Raw genomic sequence first — 21,645 nt, forward strand, 5'->3', positions numbered from 1 at the left:
TGTGCTCCAGTATGGAGTATTGAAAACACGCCCTGTTAAGAGTTCTGAGGACTGGTGTTGAGAAAAACTGCTCTAATTGAACATTCTTTAGTCTGCTGTGCTAAATTAGTTTCCGTAGCTGACACATGTATAAGATATTACCACAGCTAATAACTTCCCTTCTTTGCCTGCATTTGAAAAGCTCCTTTTATACATACAGATGGAGCCGCTCTCATTAGCAGGGTTGCCTACCTGACCCTCTCCTTCAGGGGGAAAATGCTGTTTCTGGACTTCCCTGGTAATGTATGATTGCCATCACCTGTGGTGAAACACCTTTCTTATCTATTACCTAGCTCCCCACAGGTGATGGCAATCATACATTACCAGGGAAGTCCAGGAGCAGAGCATTTTCCCCCTGAAGGAGAGGGCCAGGTAGGCAATCCTGCATTAGTCAGACGGAATGGGACTCATGCGCCGCATTCTCCCGGAAGCACTGCAGCCCTCCGCCCATCTTCCCCTGCACATCTCCCTGAAGCGGTGACGGGCAGGGAAGTCTTCTGTCCACGCTCCCTCACGCCTTACTGACAGGGATGCGCAAGCAAGTGAGTTAATGGCTGCTCCTTCTGTATGGATGTGTGCACATCTATTGTTGCTGCAGTTGTGCGACAAAGGGCCTGATTCTGGTTCACTTGCAAAAGCAAATTTTCTCTGTAATGGACAAAACTATGTGCGCTGCAGGTGGGGCGGATGTAACATGTGCAGAGAGAGGTAGATTTGGGTGGGGTTTGTACTTCAAATATATATTTATATAATTTTTTTTTTTTTTTGCAGTGTAAAAATAAATCAGCCAGTATTTACCCTGCACAAAAACAAAGTAACACCCATATGTAATGGGCCCCATACATCAGCAATCACAATTAATGGTTTTCCAGATCCAGGGATTTTTTGGCCAGATAAATGGATTCTACAATCTATTTGACTTGCCCACACATTACAGATTCATTTCAGTGATCGGCAGATTTTTCCCATCTAAAGATTGTATCTTCATATCTAGAAAGTGCCCATACATCACCTCAATCGATTTGTCATTTCAGATGTTACTACTTTTCATAATGTAAATAGAAAAAGAAGACGAAACAGGAATGCCCACACGTATAAAAAACAACCGCAGATAATACCAGATTATTAATGTTTAAAAATCTGATTCAGCAATCAATTTTTGATCGGGATTGCCATAAGGGGGAGCCCACACATTAAAGATTAATTGTGACAATCGTCTCCAGATCTGAGGATTGTCATAATTAATTGCTGATGTATGGGGCCCATAACTCTCATTCTGCAGATGTTATATCTGCCCCACCTGCAGTGCACATGGTTTTGTCCATGAAGGTGCCCACAGACGCTACAATTGTACTGTGCTATGCGTTTTTGTCTGTACAATGGTTCTATACAAATTTTCTTCCAGCTTGCTATGAGATGTGCACTTGGATGCATAAGATGTGATGTGATGAACCCATGTTTGTAATGTTAAATTTCGGATGTAGTCTAAAAAGTACGTGCAGCACGTACTTTTTTAGACATACAATATCGGGCTCCCGGGAACGCGCATCGCACAAGCACATAAACACCATCCAATAATTGTACATAAGATGCAATTTGTGCTTAAAAAGTACAAAACGCATTTGATAATTGATGTGTCTGTGGGCACCTTTAGAGAGAGAATTTGCTTTTGCAAGTGAACCAGAATCAGGCCCAGAGTGCTATGATGCTGCAGCTTCCCCCCCCATGCTACGTTCTTTATGCTTTGTATACAGTCTAGTTGCACACAGATATTCAAGTGTTCTATAGCCGATTTAAGCAGCAGTCTCATGTTGCATCATGCTGCAAGACCTAGCGGCTCTCTTGTGCTGCCTGTTGTATTGAGGCTCTATGTAGGTGCAGTCATTATTGTTACTGTGGGCCTGATTCAGAGATGGCCGCAAATCCAATGTTTCATGGACCTGAGCGATTATTTGTAGACTGTATGTGCTTGTTGATGCAGTGAATGGGCCATCATTATCCTGCCCCTGCTGCAAACCATTCTGCGTTCTTTTTGGTTTAACCTTAAACACCACATTTACTACCTGCTACCATGACATAAAACACGTTGTTGTTCATTTATTTGGCGCCACAAAGGTTCTGCAGCGCCTGGCAATACATAGAAGAGCAAAAGAACCAAACAAGAAAATAGGGATTTACAGTACAAATGCAAATTAGGACAAGTACATGTTAAATAAAAGATAGTTGCAGCAGAGGACACTGATGCAATTATAAGTGGCAGAGATGTATTCTAAAGGTGCCCACAGACACTACAATTATCGAATGCGTTTTGTACTTTTTAAGCACAAATTGCATCTTATGTACAATTATTGGATGGTGTTTATGGGCTTGTGCGATGCTGTATGTCTAAAATTGTATGTCTAAAAAAGTACGTGCTGCACGTACTTTTTAGACTACATCTGAAATTTAACATTACAAACATGGGTTCATCGCATCGCATGCATCCAAGTGCACATCTCATAGCAAGCTGGAAGAAAAATTGTATAGAACCATTGTACAGACAAAAACGCATAGCACAGTACAATTGTAGCGTCTGTGGGCACCTTTAGAAAAGCACAGAGGGCCTTGCTCGTTAGATATCAGAGCCATTCTTAGCTTGGATATGGGTCATAGGGTTGACAAGCAAAAGGTCAATGGGTCGACCACTGATGGCTGGATAAAAGGTTGGGGTGTCTAGGTCAACATTGACTCTGCGCTCGCCATTTTATTCTCCCTCTATGCCCACTAGGATGGTAAAGTATGAACAAGTCAGTTAAAAAAAAAAAATCGTGAAAAACTCATGTCATGTCAACCTATCGACCACATCCCCTTTGCTTGAACCAATTTTTTCCTGTCTCTGCCTCCTCCTGTAGGTTTTTATTTTATTCCCACATAGTCTTTGGGGCCTATAATCAGTCCACATTGTGTAAGTATCTTTCATTTTTAAACTAAACTTTCCTGGATATGTATTAAAACTGACAGCAGAGACCATGCATAGGAAAATGGTCTCCTCCTTCCACATACAGTTCAACTGTCCTGCTTTTCATGGGCGAACCTAGGTTTTTTTTTTCTTCTGGGGCTTTCACACCAATGGGCTACAGTGTCCTGAGAGGGGATAGCAGTCACCAATGCTCTGCATAAAATAAAGTAACTTAACTCCATGCCAACATGGATAGTTCATACCCCCACTATCCATGTTGGCATGGAGTTGATTTTAGGTAGCGTAGCAAGCCACCGAGCCCGCAGCATGGGCGAGCAAAGTGAGCCCCGCAAGGGGACTCAGACGTACAGTGCCATTCTGGTGCCGTGAAACTACACAAGTACCAAATAAAGCAGCGTTTGAATAGTCACAGTGGAAGGAAGAGCCCTGGGGCAGACAGCGTCTCTGAGAGTGGTTTGCGGTGGCACGTTTTCAGTGAGGCGCATTCCCCTATTGGGTGATTGTAAGATCCCAAATGACAGTTTACCAATGTTGGGAGGAATGCTACCCATTTAATCCTGGGTGCATCAGAGTCTTTCACATATTCAAAAACATTCTTCAAAAGATTCAGCTATAGGAGCCAGTCAGAGGTTGCTGGAGATCAGTCTTGTTGAAGACTCTCGATAATCATGAAGCAGTTAATCCATAGTGTTTTATTTGTTTCAAGCATTTATCGGTTTCATCTTCTCTCCATCCATTAGCTACTGTAACAATGTTCTCTATTTATGACCATATCTCTTCCTCTAACATCGGTTTGTTTCATTCATTATCTCCTCCTGGTCATACATCAGTTTAATTGTTTTTTTTTATTTAATCCTCATAGCTTCAGTTTTTTTCTAATAGTTCAATTTTGCATCTAAAATCATAATTCCACAAACCTATTTGCATGTCAATTTTCTTGCTGCTGCTTGAGAAACCTACCATTTTGATGGTAATTCCTTGAATTTGCATACCTCATTTTTCTCCTTTCTTCACTTTGATTTATACTTGGCAGACCATATTAGATTAACTTTATAGTACATTCTCTATGCTTTCCCCAGACTTCCATTTCAAAAATATCATCTTAAAATCCTTGCTGTAAGTGAGGGTCGGTATTTAGATTCTGGATGCACCTCAGGCTGCTTATAGCAATCTGTAGGCTTGCATAGAAAATGGTGCTGTTGACGGCACGCCCTGGCTGTAATGAGAGGCGCTATCTTACCAATTCACATTACACCACACAGTAGTGCCCCTTAGATGCACTGCACCACTACATATTGTGCCACACACCATAATGCCCATTCCATATTATGCCGCATACCTTCACGGGGGAGGGGGTGAAGCTAATGTGGCCACCACGCTGAAATGCTTGTTTAGGAAAGAGGGTGTTGACATAGCTAATGTAATGGGATCTAAAACCATTTTTTTTTCTCTGAGAATTGTCATTGTGATTTCTTGTTCCTTTGGAGGAAGGGGTCTCTCTACACCAGGGGTAGCCAACTCCAGTCCTTAAGAGCTAACAACAGTTCACATTTCTCCTGATCTCCTCACAGATTCACAAGTGAAGTAATTAGCTCCAGCTGTGGATCTTTTAAAATGTCAGTGAGTAATGAGTGCACCTTTGCAGCAGCTAGGTTGTCTGGAAAATGTGAACTGTTGGTAGCTCTCGAGGACTGGAGTTGGCTACCCCTGCTCTACACTAATGATTCTATTCTAGAGGGCATAACAGCATGTACAGGTGTATGATGGGAGGAGTTGGGGCAAGCCATAGAAGGTGAGTTGGATAGTGGAAAAGGCAACAATGCTTGACAGCAGAGCGTAATAATGCAATTTTCCTGTGTTATGGTCGTTGCATGCTTGTGGGATCGTATTCACTTCTATAAGATGGTTATAATACATATAACTTCTTGCGCTGATGCTGGCAAGGAGACATGTCTCCTCTCCTCCGGCCCCCCCTCCCCCCCCTCTGTCGCCTCATGTCGCCTCATCCACTATTTCAGTGGTCAGAGTGCTCATTCCTCATTACCCCACACAGTGCCTGTTTTGCTGGTAATCCAGCAGGTGCACAGGTGTAGTACTTACTCAGACACATATTATAAGGTCCGCAGGTGGAGTTAATTATTTCACTTGTGATTCTGTGAGGAGACCTGCAAAACATGCACTGCGTGGAGTAATGAGGACCGAGTTCCCTGACCACTGCTCTATTTCACCCCTGTGCCTAACTCCATCTTTCCGTTTTTTTGCTTTCTCCACCCCTCTCCCCTGCTGTCTCTCCATCTATACTCCTTTTTTATTTCCTTTTTTTCTCTTTCCCTGGCACCTTCTTTGTCTTTCACTCCACTCACTCTTTGTCCTGCACCCCCAAAAGCATTATATGTGATGTGAACCGGACATTTTATTTTTCACTGTGTGCAGTCCTATATTCTTTTATGGCTTTTAACATGAAGCATAGTAAGTGATTTTATGCCCAAGCTTATAAACCTAGCCTTTTTGTTGCTTGGAGCCCTTTCTGGTAAACATGTCAGGAAACTATCAAGAGGCCACAACATTGGGGAATACTTGCTAAGGAGAAATGCTGTCCCCAGCCAAACATCACTTAGTATGGGAATTTTAACTTTTCCAGCTAAATATAACCTATGTTTACTGGCATACTTAAGAGAATTGAACTTGTACATCTTTCTTGCTCGTGTGTTTGTAATTTCTATTTTACTGCATGATCCTAAACTTATTTTTACCTCTTATCTTACATTTTATCTTAATTTCTTGCTTCATATTCTCCATATACACCCATTTATGAATCTGCATCTTAAAATCCTGATCTTCTCTGTGCTGTTGGGGGACCCTGCTACTGCTACTATATAACTCTGTGTGATAGTTTGTGCTATATCCATTCCCCTCCTCACCGCATGTCAATGTCCCTGTCACATGCAGACCTGTCATCACTGACATATCATGCATTTCCTGATATAGTCTGTGCTGCTGCCTCACCCCTACGGGTGTGTTACTCCCGCCGTGTTTGTTCCAAGTGTTAAATACTATTATATAGTAAACCGATGGACAATAAGTCAGTTGTGCTGTTTGCGTAGTGCTACGTCACGTCATCCTGTTAACCTTTATTCCTATCTACGGGTGTACCCAAGCATAGCGCTGCTTAGCGTACCTTATCAGTGTCTGACACTCTAGTTATACCCTTATGGCGGGATTTAGGTAACAGCAATTCACACACGCAAACCGGTACTTGTGTATTATCACTGTGCCCATCGCATACCACTAAATAAGGTATGCAATGGCATGCGATTTTCGCGTCAAAATATATTTTTTTTAATTAACATTGTATGCACCCATCAGGGTGCTTGTACAAATGCCCCCATATTGTCAACGCGACCCCCACTATGAATGCCAACCCGAAGCGTGGCGAGCGCAGCGGTACGCGTCCTCCGACCTTTTCATACCCCCACTATCCATGTCGGCATGGAGTTGATTCTAGATAGCGTGGCGAGCACATGCAGAATACGAGCCCGAAGCGTGGCGAGCGCACGCGGGAATACGAACCCGAAGCATGGTGAGCGCATGCGGAATACATGTGAAGTCATCAATGTCCGCTCGCCACCCTATCTAAAATCAACTCCACGCCGACGTGGATAGTGGGGGTATGAAAAAGTCAGAGGACGCGTACCGCTGACCCTCGCGGGCTCGCTGCGCTCGCCATGCTTCGGATTGGCATTCATAGTGGGGGGTGGCGTTGACAATGGGGTGCATTTAACATTGAAAGTACCCATCACGGTGCTTGTACAATTAAAAATGTATGTACTAAGATGAACATCGTGGGTGCAGCGATAATACACATGTACCCGCAAACCTTAATAATGATCTCTATTGATAAATAAATTTACATTAAAAGTCCAAACCAATAATCATATGTATTTCGTCCCTAGAGGACCCAAAGGGGTAACAAGTTAACACAATGGGAACACTGTTTCAATCACATTCAGTATTACAAGTACAATCAGCAACTATACAAAAGTAACAGTTACAGCCATCCTATGCAGCGCTTCCTGGAGAAGGAGACTGTAGTAGAAAGAAAGTACCATATATATACTCGAGTATAAGCCTACTTTTTCAGAACCATTTTTTATGCTGAAAAAGCCCCCCTCGGCTTATACTCGAGTGAGGGTCCCACTTGAGTCAATAAGTTTTCCCAATTTTTTTTTGTTGTAAAATTAGGTGCCTCGGCTTATATTCGGGTCGACTTATACTCGAGTATATACGGTAAGCCCTGGTACAACCAGACCTCCTAGTACTGGGACTTTCTTTTTTTTTTTTTTTTTTCTGGACTTACCGGACACATTCTCTCTACACTCTTCCTAGCCGATGTAATATAGGACAGTTGTATAAAAAGCATTTCCTTACATATTGTACTATGCCTGATTTTTCTATGTGACAAAATTTGATTTGATTTAGTCAGATTGATCACAGCATAATGAGCTCCTAGCCCAGGGAACAGTAATTTAAAGGGAAAAACCATAAGTTTCAGCAGGTCTTCCATTGGTCAAGGGGTCAGCTTTCACCTCTTCTGATTGGCTTAGTTTAGAGATATGCTGGAACATACACAAGAACATACAGCAAAAATTGTGTTTTTTAATTAGTAAAAAATGTAGTCACTTAATTTCAATTTGGAATTATTTTAGTTGCATCGACCATGGTTTTTAATATGCTCCTCCTATGTCAAATTTTGCGATCTTCCCTTGTAATCTGTGGATTTGTATAGAAAGACAGGACAATTTTTTTATTTTTTTTGCTTCTATATATAGATGGAAATATTGTAATCTTAAACGGAGTGCAATTTAAACATATATACAGAAGTGCCAGAATGTGTGTTTGATACATAATCTTTTGGCCCTTTTTCACACGATTTTTACCCATTGGGCCTGTAAATTGTGTGTACAATGCTATATCATAAATAGAGATAGTTTTTTTTATTTTTATTTTTACCTACGGAGCCAATGTGGGGATCAGATCCAGAGCTTGCCATGGCTGCCACAAGGATTTGACTGATCCTGTGGCAGTCAATGACATTGCATATGATACATCCTATGCAAATGGAGCATACATACAGTGTATCATAAGCGGTCATGCCACCTGGGATCCCAGACCCCCCCCCCCCCCCCGTCGCAGGTAAATGGCAGGGTATAGAATGGGAGCCTTAAGCATAGGATCTTATCCTTACAGAAATGAAAACCTTAGGCAAACCAGTTGTGACATGCCTAATGTCACTGCTACAAGGATCATTAATCACCATGACAACTGTTCCTACTTGTTTATACTTACTTGAGCCCATGATTGTGTATTGTAAAATGTTGATTTGTTTGACTGAACTTGGTGGATCGTTAGTCATTGGATTCTTTTCCTGCAGTCTTTAAGGAACACAGTCTGTTTTTAATATTCACTAAAAATAATCTTATGAATAAAGAGTTGTGCAGAGGAAAGACGTGGTTCTTTGCTAAAACAGCTATCATTATACTGAGAACGTATGGACTCTCACATTAAGGAGAAGGCTTCAGTTATTCCCCTAACCCCTCATTGCCAAAAGTCTTAATGAGGAGGATGGGGGGGGTCGCCCCAACTTCCCGGGGATGACTGCCACAGCTCTCCCCAACAGGGGTGAGGCATGTGGGGAGCAAGGCAGCCTATAAGGGTCATGCCTACAGCCCGCAAAAGCTTGACAAACACAACCAAAAAACTGAAACGTGTCTCAAGTTTGTAGAAAATAAATATGTCAAGGAAGAGACCCTAGCCAAAAGGCCTGGGTATGGCTGTGAAAATGTGTCCCTGTCCTAGCCAAAAGGCAAGGGTAAAAGCTGTATAATGCAACCCGAGGGAGCAAGGTGCTATCCAATCACCATTGCATGTTCGGGTAGCACCAGGGGCACCATACACTTCAGGCTGACCTTCCAGCATCTGACCAAGCTGTTTTCCGCTCAATATCTGGGGACCTTTCCAATCCCCAGCATGGTAATGGATACTACAGTGGGCTTTTTGCTGACTCTCCGCCAGAAGCTACAAACACCCAAAAAGAGCGCCATTTACTCAGGTCTGTTTCTCCCCTTCCCATCATGAGCCGACCCTTGTGCAGTCCCTGATGGGGAAAGAAGTACTCAAGCAGACTTTCCCCACTCCATACCAGATAGCCTCAGACATTATAATGGTTACTTAGTTTGGTCTTTCCCTATTCTCTGCCAGGAGTTGGTCCAGATCCACTGATGAGAACAAATACGATTTATTTATTTATTACCTGTTTTATATATATATCTATCTCTCTCTCACACACACACACACAGGCCCTTATTCAGATCTGATCACAGTACAAATTAGTTCTCAATGGGCAAAACCATATACACTGCAGGTGGGGCAGATGTAACATGTGCAGAGAGTTACATTTGGGTGTGGTGTGTTCAAACTGAAATCTAAATGGCAATGTAAAAATAATGCAGCCAGTATTTACCATGCACAGAAACAAAATAATTCGCACAAATCTAACTCTCTATACATGTTACACCTGCAGTGCACATGGTTTTGCCCATTTTGAAAAAAAACTGTACTGCGATCAGATCTGAATAAGGGCCATGTTCCGCAACATATTCCCAGATACACTTGATATTGGCCAAAATGCTGAGATGCAAATTACTATACTGATACCTCCAGTAAAAAATGACATCAGAAAATGTTCTATTATAAATGTATTTGTTCTGAAATGTATTCTCCAGCTAAGTGATCACTTCAGTTGGATGCAGGTTAGTTGCCATTTCAATGGTGTGGAAATTCTGTTAACAACCCCGCAGCTTTTTTCACTCATGGATTTATTAACTGTGGCTGCATTTACTCACTCGCATACATGACTATTGCATCGAATCGTACTCCAGCGCCTAAGGGTATGGTACTGTCTTTTCTTTAATGGACAACATCTGCACCATTATCTAAAACCATGAACATGCCTTGGTAACATTACAGCAATTTACATTAAATACATTTCTGCATTCATAATGGAATACTGGAAAGGTAAATGAAGAATCCAAAGGTATAGAATGAGTAACTTTCAACAGGGAAAATTAATTTGGGAGGAGAAAGAGAAAACGGGGGGGATTTTTGGATATCTTTTATGGAGTCTGGAGGTGCCGTAAGAGCATATACAGTAGCTGCACTTGCTTGCACTGTTGGCCAACTCACAACTAATAGGATTGGCGCATTAGTAAACAAAGGGAGAATGTTATGAGCAACGAGAGCCACAACCTTGTATGTGTAAATTATTCCTGGGATACACAATGACCGGATGGTTTTTATATTTACAGACTGGTTTAACCATGCACCTTTGAAAGAGACTGAGAAGACCAGCAAAGACGATCTTCCTCCAACATCACAAATACCAGGTTTGAGTGATCTTGCAGAACCTCATAATGAGTTAATGAACGACAGCCGTAGACATTGGATTAAGGATACAGATTCTGATTATGTCAAACTGGCCAAACAAGGAGGCAGACCAGGTAAAGATTCCTGTATTTATGATGGGTTGTAACCCATTATTAATTGCAAAGAGCAAGATAATAGCATTAATCAGCCTGACTATACTAAAATGCTAAAATCAGATACTGAATTGGTTTCTATGGGTTTAACTGTTTGTACCATGGGGGCTATTCAGACCTGATCGCTGCTCAGTTGAATTGCAGAGTTATGCAATCAGGTATTCACCACCCAGCAACAGTAAAATCCTGCCTTGTGCAAGCCTGCAAATTGCTAAGCAGGGCATGCAAAAACTTGCTGGATCGGCAATTAGCTGCAAATTGTTCCCCAACTAATTTTTTTTTTTCCAGTGTGTGTGTGTGTGTGCAGTCTGTGTGAAGCCCAGGACTTGGGAAGCCGATTGCCTGGGACCTTCCCAGGTGTCAGGGGGTCCTTTTAATATGTGATCGCACACAACCCCTGTTCACCGCCGCCGGTAGACGGCTCCGAGGTGGGACCTGCATCCCAGTCCGACCGCCGACTCGGGTCTGATGCGCACGGGACCGCGCATCGGACCTGAGGGGACATCATATGCACCCAATTTGGCCCGGTTTCTCGGGTGAAATTGTCCCAAATCACGGTAGTGTATGGGGGCCTTTAGTTGCAATACTGTGCAACAAAATCACTTCACTAGACTGCAATGATTAATTTGATAGGCATCACTTTTTTATCTGTGTGACAGTATGAATTAATTCTTGTGTATCTGTTTTTGACTACATTGGTGTAAGATGCACAACACGACATGGTACAAAGCTACAACATTGTAGCACTTTATTTTCAGATATACGTAAGTGTGCCTATCCAAATACTCAGTACATTATAGTGTAGTGGTTTTGTCACATTCATTGCATTTAAGATGCACGTTCCACACAAAAATGACTAGGCCAGAGGTCCTTAAACTATTTTGCTCTGGGACCCCATCAGACAATAAAAATTACGGGACCCCAGCAAGTTACTGCAGATAGTCATCACATCACGTGTGTAGTCAGCAGACAGCACATACATGGAAGCATTGTGGGGACACAACATGATGTGAGCAGTCTAAAATAACAGACCATTCAACAGATCTCCTTGAAATCACTGGCTGAGATTATAAAAGTCAGCAGCCTGATGGTCAGTAACATGGAGTCGCGACCCCCATGCTGAGAAGATTGGGACCCACAGTTTGAGAATCGCTGCTCTAGGCCAATGGTTCACTTTTTTTTTTTTTTTTTTGTTATCTCAAGGAGCCCTATGGTACCCCTAGGCCAATTCTTATTGAGCAATTAAGAAAATGAATATTAAATTGTGTTTATATTTAGGTTTAATTATGTATTGAGACATTTAGTTCTGTTTGTCCACATTTTATGATTGGGAGCCAGAAGCACTAGTTTTATAAATTACTTTGATCAAAATTAATATGAATTGGTTCTGTAACACCAACTCGAGGCACCCCTGCAAGGGAAACGGTCATCTGTCAGACCACACTTAGGTCGACAGTCATTAGGTCAACTCCGGTAGGTCGACTGGCCCCAAGGTCGACAGGGTTAAATGTCGACATGGGTTTAGTCATTAGGTCGACATGAGTTTTTCACTGTTTTTTGAGCTGACATGTACCAACAGGCGGTATTTCATGCCCTACCATCCACTAGGGCGTGGTGGGAGAATGAAAGTGTGCCGAGCGCAGCATTGCGAGGGGCTGCGGTTCTACTCCAACTGTGTCGACATTCGGGTAAAAAAAAAGTGTAGGCCCATGTCGACCTATTGACTGTAGACCTAAATCTGGTCTGACAGATGTACCGAAAGTAGTGCAGGGGGAGATCACGGTGATACCATAATAGCTTATTGATTGGCCAGTGCTGGTGATTCCTGAGGGATTGATCCAACATGTATATTACATGCATGTATACAGTATATGTGCTGTGTACTCTCCCTGTGCACTACTTGGTAGGCGCTGCAGCCACCTCTGGTACCCCAGGTTTCCATGGCACACAGTTTGGGAACTACTGCTCTAGGCACTGCTTGTTTGCATCAGGTGTCTTGTGCCGCATTGCATGTTGAGGCTAGGTGTATGAGGAGACATATGTAGTCATACCATAATTGCAAACTACACAGGTGTTTTGTGTATTAAACATATAATACAACTACCACATTTCCAACCGAATCAAATTATGGGGCTAAAACTGATTGTTAGGTGCACTTCAGTATTCAGATATGCAAGAAAATGTGTAAAACATGACTTGTTTGTATGAATTTGTTTTGCTCCATCCATAAAATGACTTTTTTTTTTATCCTATAGATTTATTGAAACCAATGGCATCCGCAAATAACAAAACTTCGGCAGTCTCCTATGCAACCCCTAACTGGTACACTCATGAGGATGTATCTCCTACTGAACCAACTGCGTAAGCTAATTTTATCTATTAAATGGCATGTTTATCAGACTATATAAAATACTGCCCATTTTAAAAATCTAGGAAGTTGTTGTAGTAGTAGTAGTAGTAGTAGTAGAAGTACGTTTATAAGGCGCCGCAAAGTGTCCGCAGCGCCGTACATAGCAAACAAAAAAACAAATTACAAGGTAACGTACAGGGTGTGTTGAAAGATACAGTATAAATAGGGGTATAGCTGGTAGAACTAAAATCAGCATCAGTTCAGAAGTAGGTGTCAAAATTGTCAAGGAGACTGAAGATGAAGTAGAGGAAGGGAAGAACAGGACAGGTGAGGTAATGAGGTAGGGTGAATGTGGGGGGTGACTCTTCAACTTAAACATAGACATATCGAATTTACAGTATGTCCGATAAGAACCTCTTGGCCCATCTCGTCTGTCATCCTGATTTTGTACTTTTGTAAGGATAGCCATATGCTTATCCCAAGCGTGTTTAAATTGCTCTACTGTCTTGGCCTCTACCACCTCTGACAGGAGGATGTTTCGCATATCCACTACCCTTTCTGTGATGTAACTTTTCCTCAAATTTTACCTGAACTGAACTTAATTCACTGAAACTGTTTCTCATGTTCTAGTGCTTTTGTTATTTTAAAGAATGTTTCCCTCCTGGACCTTGGTTATATTTGAAATTTTCTATTTTATATCTCTCTTTCCGTTAACTATACCTATTAAGACCTTTCGATGTTTTGTGTGTGTGTTTTTTTTTTTTTTTTCTTTTTGCTGTAGCACCATTTTAATTGCACTCCAGAACTGAGCACAGTATTCTAGATTAGGTCATACCAATGATTTATACAGTGACATTAATATATATATCTATATATATATATATATCTTGTCTTTCTCATTGCTTTGTTGTATTTAGGGTTGCCAATCTTGGGATTTGGCCTCTAATTTGCAGGGATTCCAAACTGCGCAAGTGCAGTCTAATACTGGACAGCATCTGAGCATTTGCTCAGACGCTGCCTGGCTTCTCCTGTCCCTGGCTGTGCAGCTCCGCACAGTGTGGCATGGTCAGAAGTCATGCTGTGCATGCCATACCTCCCGGCAGCAACCGCCCATGTAAGTTAAAGTGCGGGGCGTTTATTTATTAGGGAAGCCAATCCCGGGATTTAAAACATGCCCCACGATTAGCTTCCCTAGTGGTATTGTTTACCTGCCTAAGTCACTTGAAATGCTGACTCCTAGATCCCTTTCCTACTCTGTAGTTTCCATTTATAGTACTCTTGATACCAGTGATGTAGCAGCACTTATCATTGCTGTGCAACGGCCACTTTGGTGCGCCTATGTTGCACCTGCAGCGCTGCGCCATCACTGATCAATGTGTTTCTATGTGCCTCGGAAGTGACAGATGCATAAACTTGGCGAAGGGATCTCCAATATCCACGTACAGTATGTTGCTTGTGGGGGCAATGATGAATCTGGCTACATCTGTATGTTAAGCAGATGTAGATTTTTGAGACCTACTCTAAGTACATGATTCTGCATTTCTACACTAACAAATAGTTGCCATGTTCTTGCCCATTCCTCAGTTCTTTATTTTACCCTTCCTGGTGTATCTACCATGGTTCTTCAACCTATGGGGCCCCCCAGATGTTGTGAAACTACATGTTCAACATGCATTGCCACATTTTTTCCTATAAGAGCATGCCAAAACTGTCAGGGCATGCTGGGACATGTAGTTCCACAACATCTGGAGGGCCACAGGTTGAAGACCTGTGATCTACCCTATTGCATACTTCTGTGTCCTCTACAAAAAGGCATATTTTCCTTTTTAATACCATTTACAGCATCTCGGGTACAGGTCTCCGAACCTCACTGATAATTTTCCCCTCCTTTTGAATATACAGTACTGTTTACTACAACTAATGTTTTTCCTATTCTGCAACAAAGATCTTATCCATTCAACAGTGATTGAATCCAATCCAAAACTTTCCAATTTGTTTAACGGTCCCGCATCGCCTTATTAAAGTTTAGATAAGCAACATTCACGTATAAGTTGCCCCTGGTAGGGCTTAGGAGGAGGAGGCTACATGCTTGAAAGCGGTAGAACCTACAAGAGGCAGACATCCCTGCAAAATTGTTCTGACACAAAGAGTTTGTGCCCAAAACTATGCAGGTTTAGTATCCCTTATCTGAAATGCTCGGGACCACAAGCATTCCGGATAAGGGAATTTTTTCAGTTTTTTTGGAATATACTTACCTGTCCCCTGGTGGTGGTCCCTCGGCGTCCACATTGTCATCCGCAGCAGGCCTTCAGCACCGTTTCCGGCGTATCCAGCGGTCCCAGGAGTGCTTCTCGCGAGTTCCCAGGTGCGCCGGTGCAAAGCACTCCTGGGACCGCTGGAGAGGATGCTGAAGGCCTGCCATGGACGCCGGAGGACTTGCTAAGTATAAAAAAAGGGTTGGGGAAACAAATTAATAAATTTGAATTGTTCCAAAAATCCAAGTTTTTTTTTTTTTTTTTTTTGTGAATAATTCTGATACGGGATACTCAACCTGTATATGTATAATTTTTTTTTTTTTTTTTTTTTTACACTCCTGAACAAGAGGAAAACATCCTACAAATAGCATACCATATAATACAATATGACACACTGCTGTTAAAGAAACAATCGAGTTCAATATCGGAAAAAGGTCACCTCATACATAGATGACACATTTAAAAAAAAAAAAAAAGATCATAACTAGCAAAATGCATCTCAAACCTCTTTCCAAAACCTGTAAATTGTACTATGTAGTCAAGTGGATGCAGTGTTTAATTGTGATTTTTCAATTGTAAAGCTAATGTGCGTGTATATATTAACCATGTATCAAAACAATTGAGCAAGTTCTTCTTTCTTGATCAAAGAGGCTGTCCAATCCATATAAGACAAATGTGACAATTTGTCTTTATACTAAACAGTACTGCTGGATCACTGGATTCTTGGTTTTAACCCACATTTACATCTGATATTCTGTCACCAATGTGGGAGTTTCACCAGTTGCTGGAGGGATTCTCCTTGCAAGGAATTTAGGGCCTTATTCTAGTTCACTCTTTCTGACAAAATCCTTCTTAGATGGACAAAACCATGTGCACTGCAGGGTGGCAGATGTAAAATGTGCAGAGAGAATTAGATTTGGGTGAGTTATTTTGTTTCTGCGCAAGGTAAATACTGGCTGCTTTATTTTTACACTGCAATATAGATCTCACTTTGAAGTAAAACCCCACCCAAATCTAATTCTCTCTGCACAAGTTACATCTGCCCCACCTGCAGTACACATGGTTTTGTCCATCTAATACCCCTTTTACACCAAAAACCCTGGTCGGACCCTGGTCTTGGAACGCTGGAGTTTCCAGGGTCTGACCCTGCTTTATACCCCATTTACACAGCACTTCGACCTGGGTCTGCACCATTTACACTTAACCTGGGTCAGCCCTCAGCCCTGCCTTTGCTCGTGGATGTCGTTAAAAATGCTTGCTTGTTGCCAAGGGGGTATATTATATTATATTTACTACTACTTGAATATTTTTGAGGGGGTAGATGGGGAAGCTGTCCCCAGGTGCTGGGAGGAGGGGGTCCCTGCGACTGCTGAGGGGAGGGGGGTACCTGTCAGCCTGAGGTCGGAGGGGATGATGTGCGCCGCTGCTGCTGTATCTCCCCCCGCAGCCGTGAAGTTCCTGCGCCGAATGGACAGTCAGTAGCTTGGGTCCCTCCAGCGCATGGGAACTAGTACTAGTTCCCATGCGCTGAAGGGACTGACTATGACTGTCCATTCACTGCAGGGACCGGCTGCCGGGGGGAGGTACAGCAGCAGCGGCGCACATCATCCCCTCCGACCTCAGGCTGACAGGTACCCCCCCCCCCTCCCCTCAGCAGCCGCAGGGACCCCCCTCCTCTCGCAGCAGCTGGGCACAGCTTCCCCAGCGCTGCACGCTGTGGACCCGCTGCGTGTGCCTGGACTCGCAGCGGGACCATTTATACCAGCATTTACACTGGTCCTATCCGGGATCTACCTGGGTAGAGGACCCGAGTAAATGGACACGGATATACCCTATTTACACCGCCGATGATCCGGGTCTGACCTGCTGCTGACCCGGATTTTTCGGCGGTGTAAAAGGGGTATAAGAAGGAATTTGTCAGAGAGTGAACCAAAATAACCCCCTTAAAGAGGTGGCGAAGTCTAAGGAAACTAGCAACAGCCACCTCCCAGTTTACATTAGGTAGACTAAAGTCCCTCAGGACAATGATCTCTTCTTTTTTTTTTAAAGCCATTTAAAAAAAAATCAGACCTAGGGGATCTTTTTTCTTCCCAAACTTTTTAGGGTTGAAGCACTGTTACTGCGTTCCAAAAAATTATAAAAATCCATTTCTGAATTTCAGCTCTACGGATTGTATTTAGGGAGAGAAGACTCTACTGTCACAAAAGACCATGTTAGCCAAGAAGTAGTGCACAGTCGTTACAGTTTCACTCACAATAATACAATTCCAGAACACGCTATTTCTAGCATACACACTATGCAATCTTGTGGAATTATGGTACAGTATATTGTTTCCAATTTATTGTTGCTCACATTGACACTTGAGTCCAATATCTTGTGTGACTCCTACACAATATGCACCACATCATCTCCTCTGAAGTGCAGAACATCAGATGGGACAATGCGATCAACAAAAATTAAATAATAGGTTGGGTGTACACATTTGTGCAGATTTGTCAAACTAGCAAGACTACACAGCATATCGTAAAGTGCAGTGGTTCCCAAACTGTGTGCCTTGGGACTTACAGGGGTGCCCTGGGTTGGTGGACATAAAGAAGTTGAATTGGTCCTGGACCATTATAATAGTCAAATTGTGGACAAACAGAAGGGAATCCTGTCCATTACCACATAACTGGTCCTAAGGATGCGATGTAAACACAATTTATTTAACTTTAATATTTGTTTCCGACTTTCTCAATCAGAAATTTTCAGCCTAAGGGTGCCGCGAAAGCATTTTTGATTTTTTTGGGGTGCCGTGATTCAATAACTTTGGGAACCCCTGGTATAGTGTGTACACAGCTTAACCCTTTCAAGTCCAACGTCTTCAGGCTCGGCAGCCCTAACGCTAGTAGCAGATCCAATGGTGAACCACATTAACATCGTTCAACATTCAATGTAGACCGTTTTTGAATAATAATAATTAAAAAAATTAAATTTTCAACCAGAATGTTTGAATTGCAAAAAATTTGGACTGCAAAAGGTGCATGTCACCCATCCTTTACCATGTATATCAATTCAATGGCAGTTTAAACTAGAAAGTGTGAGTTGCTACTACATGACGCAAGACTCATATGGAGAGCTAAAGTAAACCAATCAGCTCCTCACTGTCATGTTTGGCTGTATTTCAAAAATGAAAGGAGCTGATTGGTACTTTATTTTTTGCAACTTTATCACTCTCCATGGCTTAATAAATCTGCCCCTCAGAATGTATCCCTAGGGCCACCAAAAGCATTGGACTGCTCTAGTCTTTCTATTTTCTTGGCATTTGTCGGTTTAAACTCTACCTTTTACCATATTTAATATTTGCCTAGATGATGGAATTACTATACAATTCCTTTAGTAGTTTATTTCTATCAATTAACAAAATGCAAAGTGAACGGACAGAATAGAAATCTAAAACAAATCAATGTTTGATGTGGCCACCCTTTGCCTTCAAAACGACATCAATTCTTCTAGGCAAACCGTTTCTGAAAGAACTCGACAGGAAGGTTTTTCTAAACATAGGGCCTTATTCTAGTTCACTCTTTCTGACAAAATCCTTCTTAGATGGACAAAACCATGTGCACTGCAGGGGGACAGATGTAACTTGAGAATTAGATCTGGGTGGGGTTTTTACTTCAAAGTGAGATCTATATTGCAGTGTAAAAATAAAGCAGCCAGTATTTACCCTGCACAGAAACAAAATAACTCGCCCAAATCTAATTCTCTCTGCACATGTTACATCTGCCCCCCCTGCAGTGCACATGGTTTTGTCCATCGAAGAAGGATTTTGTCAGAAAAGAGTGAACTAGAATAAGGCCCATATTGTAGAACTAACCACAGTTCATCTGTGTATGTAAGCTTGCTCAAATCCTTCTGTCCTTCCGGGACTCCTTTCTCTGCATATACTGTAGTTTTTAATGACTTGGCTGTATGTTTGGGGTTGTCCTGCTGCATAATAAAATTGGAGCCCCTTCTGGCCTGACTTCTGTGAATGGTAGATCCCACTGGTTTCTGCCAGTTCTGATCTGATGGCACCGCTGGACATCTTATTTTGAAGGGAAATAAACTTTCATCTGATCACTAAGTTTCCTTGGCCGTCACCGCATCTGTTACTCGTTACTTTGTGCTTCTTCAAAAGAGCCTGAAGAGCAAATTTTGAAACCCCAGTCTGCTATGAAATCTTTTGCCTGAGAGAGACCTTACTGATGCAGTAAAACTACCCTGGGGGGAATTTACTAATATGGGAGTTCCATTTCACATGGGATGTTTCTATGGGCATCCCATCAGTATCTACTTATTTATTGAGCACCTTCTAGAAGATATTAGATTGCAACTGATTGGTTCCACACTGTCTTCCACAACTTCACTTTTGAAGCAGACTTTGACTTTCTTCACCCACCTACACAGCAGTTTGTTTTTCAGTTAATGACTGTTTCAACCTACAGTACAAATGAAAATGATCATTATAACCTGTTTTGATTAATCACACACCTAACTATAATCTTACAAAATCCCTTACTTTGCAAGTGTACATATAAGAATGTATGCTATTTTGAAGAGAAATGTTTGGTCACACCAAATATTTATTTTAGATTTATTTTCTGGTCATTCACTTCCCATTTTGTTAAATGAGATTAAAAAAAAAAACTATTGGCACATCCTTTTTATTTTTTTTATTTTATTTTTTTAAAAGCATTCTTACTTTGCAGAATTTTTCCATAGAGATGGAGCAGCGCTTATTAGCTTCAAAAGCCGATGTTCCCCATCCGCCAGAAGGGTGCAAGCCCACCTGAAGCGGAGACAGGCTGGGATTCCGCCACCTGCCACCACTTGAAGGGGCCCGTCAGATGCAGAGCCTCTCCGCCAGCTCAGGGAATCTGGCACTTCCATGGGCTGGCTGAGAGAAGATACATCTCTACCTGCTTATTTGCTGTTTGCTTTTTTAAAACTATTACAAACAACAAAAGAAAAAACCTACATACAAGCTACAGAATAAAGGGGCATACATATTGGGCGATTTCAGCCTCCGTTTCTAAGCGATCTCACTAGATCTCTTAGAAATGGAACCCTAATTGCTCCAGGTGTATTGCCCCAGGTGACTGTGCTGTGCGGGTGTCACTATTGCGGGTGACGGTGCTGTGCGAGCGTCGCTTTTCCCTGCAGGGAAAGCCAGTGCCTGCTAGATCACAGGTTTTTTGCCTATTAAGAATAGGTAAAGCCCCACACAAAGCATTGCGGGACACCCCTTAAGCTTGAGCATGCCACTCAGCAAAAGTTCAGTGTCGCCCCGTGTGTACGGAGCTTTAGGAACTTGTAGTAATAGTTATATAATGATCATGTAATAAACCTCAGCAGTGCATGACATCCTATAGAGGAATATAACCTAAAATGAGCTTATAAATACAGGGATGGATATTTGTTCAAACAGGTAGAGTATCTCTGCTGCAAATTATTATTGTGGTTTTTTTTTTTTTTTTTGTGCCCCCGCTGCCCGCCTTGTTAAGCATTCCCAGTACCAATGAAGCATTGCACCAGTGACAACCCTGGAGCAATCTATCGTTGTGTATGAAAAACTAAAAATATACCTTTTTTTTTTCAAAATTCTCCTGGCCCTGAGCATTTCGGATAAGGGATACTCTATCTGTAGTATATTTTAATGTAAATGTATTTTTCAGTTTAGTATTCTAATAATATTGCAGAAGACAGCATTGTAAGAAAGATGGGCTTCGTTCATCCATCTGCTGGTCACAAGTGGTAATGCAGTAGCTTTTATTTATAAAATAACTTGGAAAATGCTTCAATTCAGTTACAATTTCATGAAGCTGTTAATTCAATATATTAACACACACACACGACTTGGGATAGAAAACAAGCCTGGGAAGTTTTTGGAAGCAGCCCTAATAAAGGCAGGGTATGTTGAGTGAGTGGTGGGATATTCCCCCCTCATTGAGCCTGATTCTGAGTTGGACGAAGTCCCAGCCCTCCTTGGGTCTGTACATACCTACATCTGAATGGGCAAGGACTGAGACACTCCCTTTCAGTGTCTACAGATTCTGCAATCCTGCTTTGTGCATCATAACACCACACCATCTGTAGCATGATTGACACTTAGACTAGCCCTATCTTTCTGTCTGAATATGGCCTCCAGTGTGAGTCAGCATCTCTATATGAAGCCACTTTCAGCAACACACTTGTAGAACTCCCGTAACCTGTCCTACTACATTACATCTGCGTCTGATTAGCCAACCCACTGTAACCACCAGTTATGAATAGTCTATAGCCTCTTTCCCCCTCCATCTGTATCGCTCCAGTGGCATCGTCCCTTCATCTCTATTGACACTTCCCCAGTGTATCTTTACAGACCTGAAAATAACAGTAACATACTGTACATGACGGTAATATTAATTATACTCTACATTGGATAGC

The 21,645-nt window shown here is 42.1% G+C and overlaps 1 protein-coding gene across 3 annotated transcripts in view; it reads left to right on the forward strand.

The window, feature by feature from the left end:
• Positions 1 to 21,645, forward strand: part of C5H7orf57 (chromosome 5 C7orf57 homolog) — a 62,032-nt gene that overhangs the window by 31,871 nt on the left and 8,516 nt on the right. For all 3 annotated transcript variants that reach the window (XM_083188178.1, XM_083188176.1, XM_083188177.1), the window contains exons 3-4: positions 10,363 to 10,554; positions 12,849 to 12,954. In XM_083188178.1, coding sequence (XP_083044304.1) covers positions 10,363 to 10,554; positions 12,849 to 12,954 — 298 coding nt within the window. The remainder of the gene's footprint in view (positions 1 to 10,362; positions 10,555 to 12,848; positions 12,955 to 21,645) is intronic.

Source organism: Crinia signifera, chromosome 5 (assembly GCF_055691185.1).
Source record: "Crinia signifera chromosome 5, ASM5569118v1, whole genome shotgun sequence".
NCBI classification, from domain to species: domain Eukaryota; kingdom Metazoa; phylum Chordata; class Amphibia; order Anura; family Myobatrachidae; genus Crinia; species Crinia signifera.